This window comes from Suncus etruscus, chromosome 7, assembly GCF_024139225.1.
Source record: "Suncus etruscus isolate mSunEtr1 chromosome 7, mSunEtr1.pri.cur, whole genome shotgun sequence".
Classification (NCBI taxonomy): domain Eukaryota; kingdom Metazoa; phylum Chordata; class Mammalia; order Eulipotyphla; family Soricidae; genus Suncus; species Suncus etruscus.
In genome coordinates this window covers 124,117,624-124,136,662 of record NC_064854.1, presented here as the reverse complement: position 1 = coordinate 124,136,662, position 19,039 = coordinate 124,117,624, and the positions used below count along the sequence as shown (strand labels likewise).

Here is a 19,039-nt window from a genome sequence, read left to right as displayed (position 1 = left end):
AAATTTGTTTCCAAAGAAGGTGGTCCCTCTTGTGCCAATATGCCTCAGTACTTTAGCCATCTTCTATTTTTTTTTTATTGTAAGAATTTATTCAAGAGACAAAATTGCTTAACATATTGAGGTGAACTAGCATAACATAATATAATAACACAACATAACATATAATATAATTAATATAATATAATAATATATGTAAGTCAAAGAACATTTCTGGTTAAAACACAATTTTTTTATCATAATGGCTTACATATCTTTCACAGTAGTATTTTAGGTACATATTAACATTGAATCAGGGGAATACCCATCACCTAATCAAACATTTTTATTGTAAATTCAAGAATATTGTGTATTGAGGCTCTATTTGTTATTTGGTGCTTGGGATTGAACCTAGGGCCTCAGACATGCAAGAGAAATGCTCTATCTCTGACTGACTGACTCTCGTGTGAGATGCATAGGTGCTAATGAGAACTGAAGAGTGGATTGGGTTTTTTACAACTTAACTTTTCCTTGATTGGACATTCTGTTTCAGAATCAAGGCAGCATGGATGCTCTGAATATGGACACGGTGTGCAGGCTTTATGAAGTTGGCAGGCAGCGTCTGGCCGAGGATGAGGATGAAGAGGAGGACCAGGTTAGTGATCTTTGAGATTTATTTATGTTTTTTGGCTGAACAATATTTTCAGAAGTTATGCTCTTCTGCTTATTGCTATAGGGGGTTTAATTTTTGTTTTTTGGGCCATACTTTGCAGTGCACATGGCTTACACTTGATCCTGTGCTCAGGAATCTTTCCTGGAAAACTTGAAGTAATTATATGGGTGCCAGGAATCGAACCCATGTTGGTTGCATGTAAGGTGTGTGCTCCAGCCCATCAGCTAACTCTCTGTGCCTTGTTTATGAAAACCATTATTCCTAACTTCCCACATTACTGCTGTTTATGGGGCTGTGGGCTGAGGACTATCTCTAAAATAACTCTTTTTTTTTTTTTTTTTTTTGGTTTTTGGGCCACACCCGGCGGTGCTCAGGGGTTACTCCTGGCTGTCTGCTCAGAAATAGCTCCTGGCAGGCACGGGGGACCATATGGGACACCGGGATTCGAACCAACCACCTTTGGTCCTGGATCGGCTGCTTGCAAGGCAAATACCGCTGTGCTATCTCTCCGGGCCCTAAAATAACTCTTAAAATTTTTTTTTTTTTTATAACTTTTTTTTTTTTTTTTTTTTTTTTTGGTTTTTGGGCCACACCCGGTAACGCTCAGGGGTTACTCCTGGCTATGCGCTCAGAAGTCGCTCCTGGCTTGGGGGACCATATGGGACGCCGGGGGATCGAACCGCGGTCCGTCTCCTAGGCTAGCGCAGGTAAGGCAGGCACCTTACCTCCAGCGCCACCGCCCGGCCCCTTAAAATTTTTTTGACCACACATTGAGATCCTCAGGAGTTACTCCTGACTCTGCATTCTGGAAATACTACTGGTGGTAGTTTGGGAACTATACGGGATGCTGGGGATAAAATCTGGGTCAGCTGCATGGAAGGCAAATGCACTACCTGCTGTGCTATTGCTCTGGCCCCAGAAAGACAGTCTTCATGGAGGAAGTTAAGAAAAGCATAGCTAAAAAAAAAAAAAAAAAAAAAAAAAGGAAAAGCATAGCTGGGGCCTGAGAGATAGCTCAGTGGTAATTGTTTGCCTTGCACGCAGCCGAATCAGGACGGATGATGGTTCAAATCCCGGCATCTCATATGGTCCCCATGCCTGCCAGGAGCGATTTTTCGTGAAGAGCCAGGAGTAACCCCTGAGCACAGCTGGGTGTGATCCAAAAACAAAAACAAAAACAAAAAATACTGGTTCAAATGCCTGGCACCACATATGGCCCCCAAAGTACTTCCAGGAGTTATTTCTGAACATATATCCAACAATAGGAGAACTGACTGGTTCAAATATCAAAAGGGAAATAAGAAAGAAAAGATAAGGTAATTATTACTTTAGGTACCTCAGGAGCCAGAGGACTATTCTTGGGGTTGGTCTCATTTTTATTGCAGATATAGAGGGAATGGTTTTTTTAGGTGGCTGGCTATGTAAGGAACAATATAAATGCTCTTGTCTTTTTTTTTCCTCTTTGGTGGAAGTCAGGAGCTGTACACACTTAGGCTTACTCTTGGATCTGTGCTGAGGGATAACTCATTTCAGTACTTGGGAGTCCATATGAAGTTTGGGAATTGAGCTAGGGTTGATGCATGCAAGGCAAGCTCCTTCTTGGTGTACAAGTCACAGGTCCAAATGCTTCTGTCTTTCCAATTCTGCCTTTTTCATTGATGTTTGTGTCAGAAAAAACTGATTTCCCTTTTATCTTACTAGACGGATAAATTGGTTAGGGTTTTTGAGTATTGGTACAAAGGAATATGTAACTTCTTTGGTATGAAGACTTAGAGGACCCTAATGAGGACTTGCTAGGCCTCAGAATGAAAGTGCTTGAAAGCTTTCTAACTAGGAGAAAGTGTAGGAGCCTTGATAGGGCAGTGTGGGTGAGTTAGTATAGTTTCTATATAGTTCAAGATTGATACTACAGACCTTAAATTAAAGCTCATCTTTTCATGTTTGAAAGATATACATTAGAGAACTGTTTAACCTCAAGCCTTTGGCATTTTTTGGTTTTTGAGTTTAGTTGAATGATACAAACTTGAAGCAGGCTTCCTTTGTGACATTAACTCTGTTGATTGACATTTTCCTAGAATCTTCCACTTATGTTTAGCTGTATTTACTCTCTGCATCAGACTTTTCCTTACAATCTTCCTATGTCAGGTTGGTTTTTTGTTCTTCTGAACATTCTTTACACCTGCTTTTGAAACCAGAGATTTCATTTTCATATGAGTCATTTACTATTCAAAGTTTTGTCCTGTGTTAGTGATCTGTTCTCGGGTTTTAGATGTTCCTGGTATGATTTATTTACATAACTCAGCTATTGAGCACCTGTTACCAACACCTTTGAATCTGCCTTTTCATTTTAGCAAATTACACTCAGAGGTTTGACTTGATCGTTGCCATCTGATTTGATGGTCTATCAATAAAGTGCTTATTAAATGGCTATTTAAAAGAAGTATGAAAGATTATTGGGGAGTCTTGATTTATGAAAAACAGTAGTTAATTGGGCATATAGCAGAAAAGTGGAAGAAGGGAGCGTTTTCATATTAGAGTGTTCAAAAAAATGCTGGATTTAGGGGTGCTATGATTTCTGTTGTAGAATTAAGGGATTTTTAAATTCTGTAGCATGTAAGGATAGAGTGAGTTGTCTAGTGAGAGTTCAGAATTTATGAAAGAGAGGAAATAAAGCAGAAATAAAAATTGCAAGAATTCAGTGCCCAGGAAAGGAGATTTTGAAAAGACTTGAGAAGAGCAGGCCAGCAGCCTCGTGAGGAGACCGGGGCTGGTTAATGTTAGTCATTGTAGTGGAGCCCCCCATAATTAGCTACCCACATATTAGTATTTTTTTTCTTTCTGTTCTGTTTCTGGGCCACAGTTGGTAGTGCTCAGGAGCCATTAAAAACTCTGCGCTTGGTAGTGTGCTTGAGATAGTGCTTGGGAGTAGGGGTGGGCTGGGGGAAGCATGCTGGGGAATAAAAGCCTGGGGTTTCTGCCTTCAAAAATATGTACTCAGCCCATTGATCCTCAACCTCTGACTCTTATTCTTTGTGTGTTTTGTTTTGGGGCCACGTGTGAAATGTTCAAGGGTTACTTTTTGCTTTGCATGCAGGGATCACTTCTGGCAGTGCTTGTGGGGACCCTGTGGTATCAAATCCTGGTGGGCTGTGTGCAAGGCAAGCGCTAGTTTATACCTACTGCATAAACTCTGTTGCCCCAATTCTTTGTTATGGTTTTGCTTTTTTGTGCCACACCCCATGGTTCTGATCTTAGAACTTAGTCCCGGCTTATTCCTGGCTCAGTACTCAGAGGTACTAAGTACTCTGACATGGTTGGGGGGACTTATCAAGTGCCAGGGATTAAACTGGGGTCAGTAGCATGTGTGGCATGTGTTAAGCACCTTAACATCTGTATTCCAGCTCCGGGCTCACATTGCTTTAGGAAGATTGTTTTTTAATGTTGTTTTGTTTTGTTATCAGGGCTCTCCCCAGTGACGCGTAGGTCTTTCCTGAATCTGTGCTCAGGGATTCATTCCTGGCAGGCTCAAGAAACCGTATGGGATGCCAGGGGTTGAATTTGAGTCTGTCGCTTGCAAGGCAAATGCCCTATCTGTTGTACTATCTGTAACTTGATGCTCGTTGAACATTTAATATACACGAGCCAGTTTTTTTGCATTTTGTACTTCTTGTTGTTTTTTTGGGCCATATCCAGTGATGCTGGTTTAGTTCCTAGGATCATTCCTGGTGAGTTCAAGAACCACATAGAGGGGTGCCAGGTTAGCTGTGTGCAAGGCAAGCACCTTACTCATTGTACCATCTCTCTAGCCCCAGCCATCTGCTTAAAATTTATTCGTTTTGTTTTGCTACTTGAAACACGATAGTGTACGAAGTTGTTCATAATGCAGTTGTTTCTGGTGTTCAGTGTTTCAACACCAGTCCCACCACCAAGGTAACATTCCTTTCATCATTATCTCCAGTTCCCTCCCCACCCCCAAACTTTTCCCCTTGGCAGGCACTAACTATAAATAGTGATGGAATTATTGGGGGAAAAAACCTCAGTAAAAGAAAATCCGTAAAAATTGTTATATTTCACCGTGGGGTCTTTAAATTGTTGTTTGAAGGTTTACTGAGCTGTTTATTTCTAGTTGAACATTCTGTATTACTGGTTTTTGTGGCTATTATTATTATTGTGACTTCTATGCTACATTTACATTTAATTTTTTGTGTTCTCACGGGGGTATCAGTACCGAGGCAGTTGGAAGTGTTTCATGGCCGCATATGTGGTTGCACACACTCAGAATTCCAGGATCTGTGGGGCTGGGCAGATGAAGTACTGTGGTGGTAGCTGTAGGATACAAGTGTTGCTACTAGGACTTCAAGTATGGAGGGATGGAGAGAGGCTGCCCACTTTCACCCTGAGAAGACCCAGGAGTTTTCAGCCTCAAAATTAGTGTACCTGGAATTGCCATTAGGCGTCTCTGTAGAGGTTAATTGTGGAGTGGTGAAGTTGGGCCATTGGCATAGCTGTGATTGTGGGTTGTGGATGTGGCTCTTGGGGCTTTAACAGGGTGGGGACTAAGTCTGCCCCCCTCTTGCTGTCATCCTAGAGTTTTCAGCTACAAACGGGTGTACTTATAAATAGTAGCAGCTTGGCTTGTATCTCCTTTTTTTTTTGTTTTTGTTTTTGGTTTTTGGGTCACACCCAGTGGTGCTCAGGGCTTACTCCTGGCTCTGTGCTCTGAAATCAGGCAGGCTCGGGGGACCATATGGGATACCAGGAATCGAACCAGGGTCTGTCCAGGGTTGGCTGCATGCAAGGCAAATGCTCTACTGCTGTGCTATTACTCCAGCCTCTGGAGGTCCCCTTTTGTTTTTGTTTTTGGGCCACACCCAGCGTTGCTCAGGGGTTACTCCTGGCTGTCTGCTCAGAAATAGCTCCTGGCAGGCACGGGGGACCATTTGGGACACCGGGATTCGAACCAGCCACCTGTGGTCCTAGATCGGCTGCTTGCAAGGCAAATGCCGCTGTGCTAACTCTCCGGGCCCGGCTTGTATCTCTTTAGAGAATAAGATGAGTCTATGGACCTGGCCAATGAGATGATGTGGCTACAGTGAGTAGCCTAGCCAGCTACTTTTCTAAAAAACTTAAATAATTTAATTTAATTTATTTTTTAAATATATTTATTTTTCATTTTTGAGTCACACCTGGTGGCACTCGGGTTACTCTGAGCTCTGTGCTCAGAAACTGCTCCTGGAAGGCTCGGGGGACCATATGGGATGCTGGGATTTGAATCACCATCTGTCCTGGATTCTGATCAAGGCCAAGAAAATTTACTAATCAGTTATAAGAAAAAGTCATGGGGCTGGAGAGATAGCATGGAGGTAAGGCGTTTGCCTTTCATGCAGAAGATCATCAGTTCGAATCCCGGCATCCCATATGGTTCCCCGAGTCTGCCAGGAATAACCACTGAGCACCACTGGGTGTGACCCAGAAACCAAAAAAAAAAAAAGAAAAGAAAAGAAAAGAAAAAGTCATACAGTTTGAATGGAGTTGGAGGCTATCAGGCTGAGGGAACTAAGTCAGAGACAGAAGGAAAAATACCAAGTGATCTCACTTCTCTGCTATAAGGGAAAACTAATCAAGGATATGGGCAGTATCAGCTGATATAAACCTTGGCTACTGGAATAGGATCTGAGAGTATAGGTTTAAGGGGAGGGAATGAGGGAAATGATATGGTGACGGAAAGTAACATGGGAATGTAAGTTGGAGGTTCTTGAGCACATTGGTGTTCCTAAGGTTACAGCATACACTAAATCGTTAACTTTTGGTAACAAACAATGGTGAAGGGATGTTTGGGAGGAATGTCAGCAGAGGTGACAAGGACTAGAGTAGTGGGGGAAGTGGTCATGGCATTTGGTGGTGGTAATGGTATGCAGTAATAACTGTACAGCAGAACAATAAAATTGAACATTATTACACCCATGTGACCTAAACTATAATTAAAAAAAGTCTGAGGTTGTAATCTAGGGGACCAGATTCGGAATAATACATACAGTGGGTATAGCATTTGCCTTGCGTAAAGCTGGCCTGTGTTTTCAGTCTCTGCCGCCCCTTGGATCCCTGAGTCCTGCTAGAAGTGATCTTTGAGTGCAGAGCTAGATGTAATCCCTGAGCATTGCAGGGTATGCCCCTCTCCCAAAACATGCTGTAATTTAACACACAGTTTGAATTATTTCCCTGATCCTTACATTGCTTTTACATATTTATTTTTTTTGGGGGGGGCACACCCGTTTGACACTCAGGGGTTACTCCTGGCTATGCGCTGAGAAATCGCTCCTGGTTGGGGGGACCATATGGGACGCTGGGGGATCGAACTGCGGTCCATCCTAGGCTCATGCTTGCAAGGCATAGACGTCTTACCTCTAGCACCACCGCTCTGGCCCCTGCTTTTATTTTTTTATTTTTACTTATTTTTGGTCTTTTGGGCCACACCTAGGGACATTACTCTTGGTTCTGTGCTCAGAAATTACTCGTGGCAGGCTTGGGGGGCCATATGGGATGCTTGGGATCGAACCTGGATTGGCCCCATGCAAGGCAAATGCCCTACCTGCTATGCTATGGCTCCAGCCCCTACATAGTTACTTGTATAGGATGATGGGCATAAGACTTGGAGTTAGGGCAGCAGGTGCTAAGAGAGTGTTTCATCATATTGCTTCTGCCTTAAGCCCTTGCAACTTCTTTCAAGCAGGTGATGATAGCGCAACACAATGAGCTACCTCTTTGGCCCTAACAACATATTTAAGATACGTTTTCTGTTTAATTGGGTTTATTTGTCTTAGTGTATTAAATTTTGTTATTGTACAACTTAGAATTTTTTTGCTCCTTACACATCATGTTTGAGCAGAAAGATTGGTCACATTTATTTGGAAACAGCTTGAAGTGAAATTGTTTGAATTCTAGTGCACATTTGAAATTTATGTCAGATATCATCAGAATGTATCAGATAAAAAAAACCTAGGCTATCTAGAGTCAAATATTTCATTATTTTCTTGCCTTTGGAAGGGTTTCAAGAATGGAAGAATGGTTTTTTTTCTTTTTAGAGTTGACTTAGAAATTGTGGGTGTGGTGCCGGAAAGATAGCACAGCAGTAAGGCGCTTGCCTTGCATGCAGAAGGATGGTGTTTCAAATTCTGGCATCCCATATGGTCCCCCAAGCCTGCCAGAAGAGATTTCTGAGCATAGAGCCAGGAGTAACCCCTGGGCGCTGGCGGGTAGGACCCAAAAACAAACAAAAAAAAAAAAAAAGGAAAGAAAGAAAAAGAAAAGAAATTGTGGGTACCATTGGCAAACTGTATTGTAGTTATCTGTTTTGTTTTGTTGAACATTTAAGTCATTGGGTGCTTGTGACAACACTATCCTTGGATTATATGAAGCTCATAGCAAGCAAAGATATGAACTTGAATGACTTTAGAATTGATGTTTTTGGGGCTGGAGAGATAGCATGGAGGTAAGGCTTTTGCCTTTCATGCAGGAGGTCATCGGTTCAAATCCCAGCGTCCCATATGGTCCCCTGTGCCTGCCAGGAGCAATTTCTGAGCCTGGAGCCAGGAATAATCCCTGAGCACTGCCGGGTGTGACCCAAAATCTACACACACACACACACACACACACACACACACACACACACACACACACTCTCTCTCTCTCTCTCTCTCTAAAAGAATTGGCCGGGTGTGACCCAAAATCTTCTCTCTCTCTCTCTCTCTCTCTCTCTCTCTCTCTCTCTCTCTCTCTCTCTCTCTCTCTCTCTCTCTCTCTCTCTCTCTCTCCCCTCCCTCTCTCTCTCTCCTCTCTCCTCTCTCTCCTCTCTCTCCTCTCTCTCCTCTCTCTCCTTTCTCTCCTTTTAGTGGCCAGCTCTCTCTCTCTCTCTCTCTCTCTCTCTCTCTCTCTCTCTCTCTCTCTCTCCCCCCCCCCTCTCTCTCCTCTCTCCTCTCTCTCCTTTTAGTGGCCAGCAAGGTGGCGCTAGAGGTAAGGTGTCTGCCTTGCAAGCGCTAGCCACGGAAGGACTGGCGTTCCAAGCCAGGGGCAATTTCTGAGCGCTTAGCCAGGAGTAACCCCTGAGCATCTAAAGAATTGATGTTTTAGCATGTGTTTTTTTTTTTTTTTTTTCATTTTGGTTTTTGGTTTTTGGGTCACACCCAGTAGCACTCAGGGGTTACTCCTGGCTCTATGCTCAGAAATCGCTCCTGACAAGCTTGAGGGACCATATGGGATGCCGGGATTTGAACCACTGTCTTTCTACGTCTAAGGCAAACACTTTACTGCTGTGCTATCTCTCTCCGGCCCCTCTTTTTTTTTTTTAAAGCATTGGTTTCTGGATTTTAGGTTAGAGTTTTATTCCAGTACGTCAACTAATTTTACTTGGTTTAGTTGTTACAGGAGACAGAAGCCCCTTCTGGAGTTTATTAGACTGCAACCTGAAATATTGAAGCGGTGATCTTGGATCAGGCTTGATCCATAATATTTTTTCTCACAGTGGTGTTTGCCTTGGGCATCTATGTGTCTCTCTTAGCTATCATTGACAAGACTGGTTGGCCCATGAAGTCTGTACCACCTGAGATTACCATTTTATACTAACAGTGTTCTTTCTGAAACAAAGGACAGATTGACTGACTGTGTGGCCCTGTGGGCCAGGCCTCAGTGCTTACTTACCTAATGAACCTCATTGCTCTCTTACTAGGAAGAAGAAGAACAGGAAGAAGAAGATGATGATGATGATGAAGATGACACTGATGATCTAGATGAGCTCGACACTGACCAGTTACTCGAGGCGGAGTTGGAGGAGGATGACAACAATGAGAACGCAGGGGAGGATGGAGACAATGACTTCTCTCCCTCTGATGAGGAGCTAGCAAACCTTCTAGATGAGGGAGAGGACGGGGATGATGAAGATTCTGATGCAGACGAGGAAGTGGAACTGATCCTGGGAGACAGTAAGTCTAGGGCTGACCATGGGACTAAGCCTTGATATCCAGGGATTGGTTCTTTTTCTGTGCCAGACCAGTCCAGATGACAACAACACCAGAGTTCTGTGCCCCATCACTGCAACTCCAACCCCTTGAGGATAAGCAGTTTCCTATCTCTGATTGCTGCTCTCCCATAGGACTATGTATCCAAATGGCTGCTGTTTCTTATCTTTAAAACAGTTGGCAACCTTTTCCTATAAAGGCCAAACAGTAAATATTTTCTGCTCTGTGGGTTAAATGATCTCTGTTGCAGCTCTTCTACCCTACACTTGTAGTGCAAAAACAGCCAGAGACAAAGGTAAAAACACTGTGGTTGTGTTCTAATAAAAATTTATTCACCAAAATTGGGTGGTGGGCTTGGTTTGACCAATGGATCATGGTTTGTCAGCTCCTACTTTTGAGGACTGGCCTTAGAATGGGTGGCCAAAGAGTAGTTCTTACCAAGGGAAGTAGTTGCTTTGGAAAATTATAAATAAATAAAAATCCTTGTGAGGACCCTTTTCTGCTGTCTGCTTTGCATAATCCTCTTGAAGGCCAAGACACAAATGTTTCTCTTTTGTTTGTTCATGCTTTCCTTCCTTATTCCGAAATTAATGAAAAACAAGCTCCAAATTTTTAGTAATTCCTCATTTCTGAAGTTGCCCCTGACTATTCTTTCTTTTGGGGGGGGGGTTGGTTTTTGGGTCACACCTGTCAGCACTCAGGTGTTACTCCTGGCTTTATGCTCAGAAATAGCTCCTGGCAGGCTCAGGGGACCATATGGGATGCCGGGATTTGAACCACCATTCTTCTCCATGCAAGGCAAATGCCTTACCTCCATGCTATCTCTCCGGCCGTATCCCCTGACTATTTTTATGAATCCTAAATAGGCCTTAATGGTCTATGGGTCTGATTAACTCTACAGCTATACCAGAGGTGGCGAGCCAAAATGAATGCGGCTCTTTGCCTCTTCTCATTCTTTTGTATACTGTGGCTCTTTGCCAAGTTTGGATTTTGTTCTGCTGCTTCTGAGGAGGGACCTAGGAGAGATCTCTGAGTGCGGAGTCCTGTCTCCCCTCCCTCAGAAACAACTGCATGGGCCAGCTGGGGGAGGGGAGGGGACCCGTGTGTCACATGGTGGGTCACATCTTGCCATTAGTTCTTAGTGTGGAGGATGCAGCACACCCTCACCATCACTGCAGGATTTTGACTCTCACTCAAAATGGCAAAATGCAATATGTGTTTAATAGATTATTGTTAAAATTATATGCTTTTGTGTGAGTGTTTGTTTTGGCAGGTCACTGTGTGGTGTGGCTCTCTGACTCTCACAGTTTAAAATTTTGGCTCTTTGTGTCGAACTTGTTCGCCACCCCTGAGCTATACTGTTTATTTAAGAAGACAAATGTGGCAGCATCCCTGTGATAGGAGTTACTGTTGACAGAATTGTGCTTGCTGTGGTCTTGGTTTTTCCTCATGCTGCACTTTCTGATTGGGGAATAATCCCTTTGCTAACTAGCTATTTTTCATGTCGCTAACCTGGCCAACATTCTCAGATATAGTAGGTATTAAAGTCTAATATGATAGCTGCTAACTACATTTGGCTACTAGTGTTTTAATTAATTGGATTAAAAATCAGTTTGTTTGGTTTTGGTTTTTGGGCCACACCTGGTGATGCTCAGGGGTTACTCCTGGCTATGCACTCAGAAATCGCTCCTGGCTTGGGAACCATATGGGATGCCAGGGGATCGAACCTTGGTCTGTCCTAGGTCAGCTCATGCAAGGCAAATGCCCTACCACTGCGCCACCACTCTGGCTATTGCATTGAGTTAGAGAATATATTATTAAAAAGAAATTCTGTTCTGGCCTAGGTTCCTAAATGCCATACTTCTTTGTAGTAGGGGCTTGGGTTTCTGAAATTATTGGTGTTTAGGAGTAGGGGAGAGATCTGTTTCTGTGTTTTGGGAGGGGGTGGATGACAGTATATATTCAAGCATAGAGAAGATTCTACAGTGACTTTAATCTGTATCCTTTGGGATAAATTTATTTGTTTGTTTTTTGGGTCACACCCGGCAGTGCTCAGGGGTTACTCCAGGCTTTGTGCTCAGAAATCGCCCCTGACAGCCACAGGGGACCATATGGGATGCCAGGAATGGGACCACTGTTTTTTCCTGGATCAGCTGTGTGCAAGACGAACACACTACCACTGTGCCATCACTTTGGCCCCTAAGTTTTCTTTTTTTTTGGGGGGGTGGTCAGAGGTTTGGGCTGTACCTGGCAATATTCAGGAGTTATTCCTGGCTGTGCTCAGATGACCATATGAATTGCTAGGGATCGAACTCAGGGTAGCCACATGCAAGGCAAACACCCTACCTACTGTACTACTGTTCTAGTACCAAGATAAATTTTATGTGTGAATCTAAGCCTTGATATTGAGGGCAGTTGGCTTTGAGGACAGGACAGTCTATATGTCTTTGATCAAAGTTTTATTTGGAGGAAGCTTATAGTTGGGGACACTGTGAAGGACTCATGCTGTTTCAGCATACAGTTAGGTCAGGGGTGACCCAGTGAAGCACTGCCTTGTCCTTAGCTATGGCAGAAGGACAGGTCTTGAAGGCTAGAGAAACAGGTTATATTGATGGAAATAAGAAGCCAAAGTTTCTATTTTTGTTTTTTTGGGCCACACCTGGAGGCATTCAGGGGTTACTTACTCCTGGCTATTTGCTCAGAAATTACTCCTGGAAGGCTCTGGGAACCATATGGGATACTGGGGAGCAAACCCAGGTTAGCCATCTGCAAGGTAAATACCCTACCTTCTGTGCTTCTCTCTGACCCCCCATAAAGGGCACTTTTTGTTTTTTGTTTTTGGGCCACACCCGGCAGCGCTCAGGGGTTACTCCTGGCAGGCTTGGGGGACCATATGGGATGCCGGGATTCGAACCAATGACCTTCTGCATGAAAGGTAAAACGCCTAACCTCCATGCTATCTCTCTGGCCCCACCTTTTTTTGTTTTTTGCTTTTGTTTTTTGTTTTTCAGGCCATACCCGTTTGATGCTCAGGGGTTACTTCTGGTTAAGTGCTCAGAAATTGCCCCTGGCTTGGGGGGACCATATGGGACGCCGGGGGATCGAACTGCAGCTGCAATCTTTCCTTGGCTAGGCTTGCAAGGTAGACACCTTACCTCTAGCGCCACCTCGCCGGCCCCCTTTTTTCGTTTTTAATGAGAATTTTTGTCTTCTGTAATAAGGAAGCTAAAACATGAAGTGCAGGTTCTATTTTCCTTAACTTACAAGAGGCAAAAGAAGTTTAAGTCTACTGGTGGTAGTGCCACTATATGAGAGTATTACTTAAATTTTTCTTATTCTTAATTTGAAGTCACTAATTTATACTTAACTGAAAAACTGAAAAACTACTGCTTCTCTTAGCATTTAATGTTATAGCAAGTTTTTTCTTTAAAATTCAAGGGGCGGGGCCGGAGCGATAGCATGGATGTAAAGTGTTTGCCTTGCATGCAGAAGGATGGTGGTTCAAATCCCGGCATCCCATATGATCCCCTGAGCCTGCCAGGAGCGATTTCTAAGCATAAAGCCAGGAGTAACGCCTGAGCGCTGACAGGTGTGACCCAAAATCCAAAAAAAAAAATAATTCAAGAGGCATTGGAAAAACCTTTTCTGTTTGTTAATAGAATGTTACTGTAGCTTGGTGTTAATTTATGAGGTAAAAATGTTGCAGTAGATTGATAGTATGAGGATTTTCCAGTTTTGACTTTAGAACCCAGGTGAGTGAAGATCTAGTATCCTATATTTGCTTCATTGTTTTTCTGGGGTGCTGTGTACAGTATTAGGGGCTACTATATCATGGAGCCACACTCCTGGCACTGTTTTCTAGAGACATATTTTGTGTGTGTGTGTGTGTGTGGGGCACTGTTTTCTAGAGACATTGTGTGTGTGTGTGTGTGTGTGTGTGTGTGTGTGTGTGTGTATGTGTATGTATGTGTGTGCGCGCACTAGAATTATTTTGAGCTCTGCCATGGCTCTGAGCGAGGAGACCCTCTTGCTGCTGGCATTTCTCCTGGAGCGCCTGAACCAAATAAGTTATTCAGACTTAGTTTGGATTTGCTGTTTCAAGGTTTAGTTCTTTGAAGTATACCTTTCTCAGCAATTGTCAGACTAGGTTCATTTCCATTTAGATCCTGGAATATTCTTGGGTTTTTGTTTTTGTTTTGGGGCCACACCCATTGACATTCAGGAGTTACTCCTGGCTCTGCGCTCATAAATCACTCCTGGCAGGCTGGGGTGGGGGGGCATTTGGGATGCTGGGGATCAAACCCATTTGCTCCCAGGTTGGCTGTATGCAAGGCAAATGCTCTATCCATTGTGCTATTGCTCCGGCCCCTTGATCCTGGAATATTTTTTCAGCCTTTTCTTTTATTCACTTTTAGGACTTCTTCCATCACAGCTTTACTTTTCTTGATTTTACTTTTTCCATTTTGGTTTTCTTAAAGATCATAGTGACCAAACCAGATATATCCTCAGAACATGCATTTTCCTATTCTCTGGAGAGTTGATTCTCAGGTGTCTTGTTTCGGTGGGTAAAGGATTCTGTGGAACAAGAGGCCATTCCCTTCCACATGGGATTGCCAGAGCCCAGAGGTCTTCAGGTGCCTGCCTGTAGGCCGGTAGAGGTTCAAATCTGTACAAAGGTTTGGCGACTGGTCTTCTGTCTTGCCTGTCTTCAGGCCAGTATCATGATTTGTTAGTGTTAAAAGACTGAAGAATGCTGCCATAGTCTATACCTAGGGATTTTGTTCCTAAATTCTGTGATTCCCAATGGGAAGGAAGACAAAATTTTCCTTACCTTTATTTTACTAGATTTGTTTTTGTCCTTATAATTAGATTTATTTATCTTTATAAGTACCAGAGTCCTTCTAAGCTAGTTACCAATACATTTCTCTGTGATTTTGATCAGTCATATTCTCATTTGAGGGTTTTTTTTTTTTTTTGCTCCCACCCAGTTTTCTTTCAGAAGGGTTAGTCTGGTCTACTCTCTGATGAGACGGCATGTGGTCAAGGAAAAGGGCCCTGGATGTGCTGGTCATTTGGTGCTGTATTCCAGAGCATTGTGGCCACTTTGGCAGACCTCATCTTGGGTTTTGTAGGCAGTCTTTGGTTAATATTGCAGGCTGGCCTATACCTTTTATTTATGCTTTAGGTTACACATAGCAGTTGTCAAGGATTACTCCTGGCTGTGTTCAGGGATCACTCCTGGTGGGCTTGGACCCTATGTGATGCCAGGGAACATACCTGGATCAGCTAACATGCAAGGTTCCTGTACTACTCTGGCCTGGGTCTGTACCTTTTTTTTTTCTTGAGGGGGCCACACTTGATATTCATGAGGGTTCCCCTCCCCCCCACCTTATATCCAGCAATGCTCAGTGGTTACTCCTGGAAGGCTCCGGAGCCATATAGGATAGGATGCCAGGGATCGAGCCACATGCAAGGCAAGCACCCAACCTGCAGTACTGTTGCTTCAGCCCAAGGTGCTCATGCTCTGCTAATAGTTCTGTGCTCAGGGTTTATTCCCTGGCAAGGCTCAGGGGTTGAACTGAGGTTAACTGCATGCAAAGCAAATAAACACCCTTAACCTCTGATCTCTGGCTCTTGGCCAGAATCTTTTGGGGGAAACACCTCCCCCCCCCCCCAGATTATATTAAAATACTGAGGAATGAATTCTAAATTATCTCTTCCCCATAAGCGGTCTTCTGAGAAGAGAATGGCTCTAAGGAGTTTATGAAGAAAAATGTTTCTTGCTAGGTTTAGTCTTTTTTAGTGCTTCTGGAGTCAGATAGGCCTGCACCCATCTCTGAAGGATTCTAGATGCCAGAGGTATAGACTTCAGCCCTTCAGCCTCCCCTTTGCTGTCATCCAAAGCACAGGTGGAAGCAGAAGGCATCTTATCCTGCCCAGGTCCTTTGAAAGGTAAGAGAGCAAAGAGGTCCCAGGAGTGACTGCCACTGGCAACAGTTTGTTCTCCAGAGGCAGCTCCAAGGAGTTAATTGATGTTTTCTTGTTTCTGGAAGCTGGTAATTAACCTTGCTCAGGTGTGAATTATCCTTTGTGTGTAAGGGGATTCCTTTCTGAAAGGTTCTTATAATTCTGGTGCATAATCCAATCTCTCCCTTTTCTCCCCTTTCAGGTGACAGCTCTGATAACTCTGACTTGGAAGATGACATCATCTTATCGTTGAATGAATGAAGAGCCATCACCATGTAGAAGAGAGATTTTTGGCTGAGTCAAATGAATTCAGAACTTTTGAATTCCCTTTTCTTTCTCCCAGGGCTTTCTGTCTGTATGCCCTGTATTCAGAGGATTATGGCGTGGAGAGTCTCATTGGAATCTGAGGGTCTGAAAACAATTAACCACCATCATCATAACCCCCCCCCCCAAAAAAAAATACAACAGTGGTTAGACCTTCTTCTGCTCCCCTTTCTCAATGGACATCTTTCCTCAAGGGAAAAAAAAAACATGTCTCTGGGTTATTTCACAATATATTTTCTTTGTATAATGTTCTTTACTTAAAGAACAAGAAATAGTTTTTTATAAAACTTAAAAAAGAAAAAAAAAACACCAGACATTTATAACTGAGGGTATGAACTTATATCCACTAAGTCTCTTGTCCCTGCACTTCATTTTCGGTGGGAGAAAATGATGTCTAAAGAACAGTAGAGGCATGAGGCATTTTTACATACATATTTAAATGAAAAGGAAAATCGTGATTTCATAAATTGATAAGGATTAAGAATATTTTATTATAAATATAATATATGATTTTTTTAACCTGTTTTGTTGCCTCATCTGCTATCACAGGTTAATTTGTTTTTCTTCGTGCTAGAGCTGGGGAGGAAGGCACTGCAAGGTCTTTGTGGATACTGGTTTTGTGGAGTTGAGAGAACTTAAGGATATAAGTTTACTCCCTCTATTTTCTTTTGCAATCCCCCCCCCCCCCAATCCTTTTTTCTTCCCTTCTCCCAATGTGGAAATTACAAATCAAAGGCCTTTTTCTTTAATGTAAAGTGTATTTATTTAAAAAAATACAAAATAAACAAGTCTGTCTGTTTATAGCCTTTCCCTGTTGGTTTTTTTTTTTTTTCTTTTCTTTTTTTTTTTTTAACCAGATTGATGGGTCTGTCTTTTCTTGCAGCAGTAACCAGGCAATAGAGGTGACCTTGCAAGAATGGCAGTGCAACATAGTGGTGAGAACAGTTCTGCCCTGTTAAAGTACTCTGGAGGGAGTAAGCAAGTAGACTGTCCAGCCCTGTAGAGTGCAGAGATGGAAGAAGGGTCTCAGAATAGTTCATTAGGACACATGTGTTTGTGGCCTCTGAATCAAGGTAGATTCAGAGTAATGATTTAATCGCACTAGAAAACTAGGACTGGAGAGGAACAGACTGGCAATGCTAAGGAAGGGAAGTATTTTGGGTGACTGTCACTACTGATTAAGGGAAGGGAAATGTAACCGTGGACTTGAGCAGGTCTGCCCCCAAACCACATCTTTCCATGGTTTGGGGGCAGCCATGTTTGAAATATGCCACAGGTCTCCAGAACTGGCTTCTGGTTAAAATGCTACCACCAGAGAAAGTACCAGGTGCTCTTAACCTGTTCACTCATCTACTTTTTCTTTCCATTATAAATAGGCATACCTGTTTTTTTTTTTTTTGATTGAAGCCTTAGTTTTATAAGTATTATGTAACTAAGGACACCATTTGTCTTTGTTGAGAAAAGGAATAAATTTGGTTGTAAGCAAGGCAGCTAAAACTGACGAGAGGCTGGTTAAACCCTGCCAGGCTTCAGACTTGATCACATACACTACACTGCTTGTGTTCCTCCTTGATTCTCTTGAAAGGGGTCCTCTTAATTTTGTCTTTCTTTTTTTTTGGGGGGGGGTGTCACACCCGACAGTGCTCAGGGGCTATTCCTGGCAGGTTTGGGGGACCATATGGGATGCTGGGATTTACCATCATCGATCCTGTTTGCAAGACAAAAGCCCTACCACTGTACTATCTCTCCGGCCCCTTAGTTTTTTTTTTTTTAATTAAAATTTGTAAGCAAGATAATTTGTATTGTATGTAATTTAATTAGTAAAGGTGAGAGGGGTGTTTGAGAGAACACAGCTTTTCTAGTATGGAAAAAGTAGAAGTTCAAGAACATGGGCTTTAAAGCAAGCTAGTCTTAGCCCTTAAGTCATTTCATGTATAAACTCAAGTGAGTTAACATCTCACCAATCTGGTACATTAGAAGAAAACAGATTAAAAGTCAGTAAGTGCTAAAGGCAGTATATTCTACTCGTTAAGTCACCAGAGCTACTGTCTCCCTGGACTTTGCTCAGAGCTACTGGGAGAGCCAAATGTCTCTGAGGTAGAGTTGAGAGGCCTTTAAAAGGAAAGCAGAATTCTGGTTGACTGGGCAACCCACCCTCAGGAAAGTGCCCTAAGAGACACTAAAGGAAACAGCATCCTGTGTTCTGATTCTACAGGGCTTAAGTAAATCACAGTTGAGGCAAACTTTGTCTTGGGTTGATAATTTTGCCTTTAAGCAATACCTTGGGCTGTGCCTGAACCCCAGATGGAGGGTGCTGGATGTGTGTAGTTATTCTCTTTGGGGGTAGTCTCATAAATTGGCCAAACCTGATACCTTCCCTGGGGCTGTTCTGAGGCCACAGAACCTGCTAAAGGGAGAATGGAAGAAGTCTCGCACCATGCTTTGTGATCTTTACTATTCTTTTGGGGGGCTAGAGAACAATCCTTGAAGAAGGGTGGACAGGGCATGGGTTGAGGTGTATTTTCTAACTAGGTTTACTATCAGGTCTATTTGGGCAAAGAGGGTGGTCTATTCTGGGTTTGAGCACCACCTCTATAGATAAGAGTATTTGAAATTAATTCTGCAATGACCTGTGATTCAAGCACTTGGCAAATAACTACTAGAACCCCTGGACTGAACCTTCAAATCATCCCTTAGAATCTGCTCTGAATAGAGGCTCACTCCAGCTTTTGGCAGTACCCGGAAGCTCCTCAGTGGTATGCCCTACCCACCCTACTCCCTGCCCCTCTTGCTTAGATAAATAAGTGGCAGTCGTGGTGAAATACAAATAGACAAATGAACATGCTTAACACTCTGTTAATATTTTGTTATGGACACGCTTGTCTCAGGACCAGTTGAAGCTCAGTGAGCATGACTTAGGTTCCATCCCTCACTTTGAAGCCCCATGGTTTTGACCCTTTCGTGCCTTATCAGATTCCCGACCTCCATGTCACAAATTTCTCTCTCAAAAAGATCTCAGTTGTCACTTGTACTGCTTTGTGCTAAGCTGCCTTTCGTAGACCAAGCCTGAAGTGGACAGCAAAGTAGA

The 19,039-nt window shown here is 43.1% G+C and overlaps 1 protein-coding gene across 1 annotated transcript in view; it reads left to right on the top strand.

The window, feature by feature from the left end:
• DCAF1 (DDB1 and CUL4 associated factor 1) overlaps window positions 1–16,754 on the top strand; it is a 92,971-nt gene extending 76,217 nt beyond the window's left edge. Inside the window, exons 21-23 of the mRNA XM_049776682.1 lie at window positions 530–631; window positions 9,372–9,624; window positions 15,830–16,754. Coding sequence (XP_049632639.1) covers window positions 530–631; window positions 9,372–9,624; window positions 15,830–15,888 — 414 coding nt within the window. The 3' untranslated portion in view covers window positions 15,889–16,754. The remainder of the gene's footprint in view (window positions 1–529; window positions 632–9,371; window positions 9,625–15,829) is intronic.
• The last annotated feature ends 2,285 nt before the right edge of the window (window positions 16,755–19,039 follow it).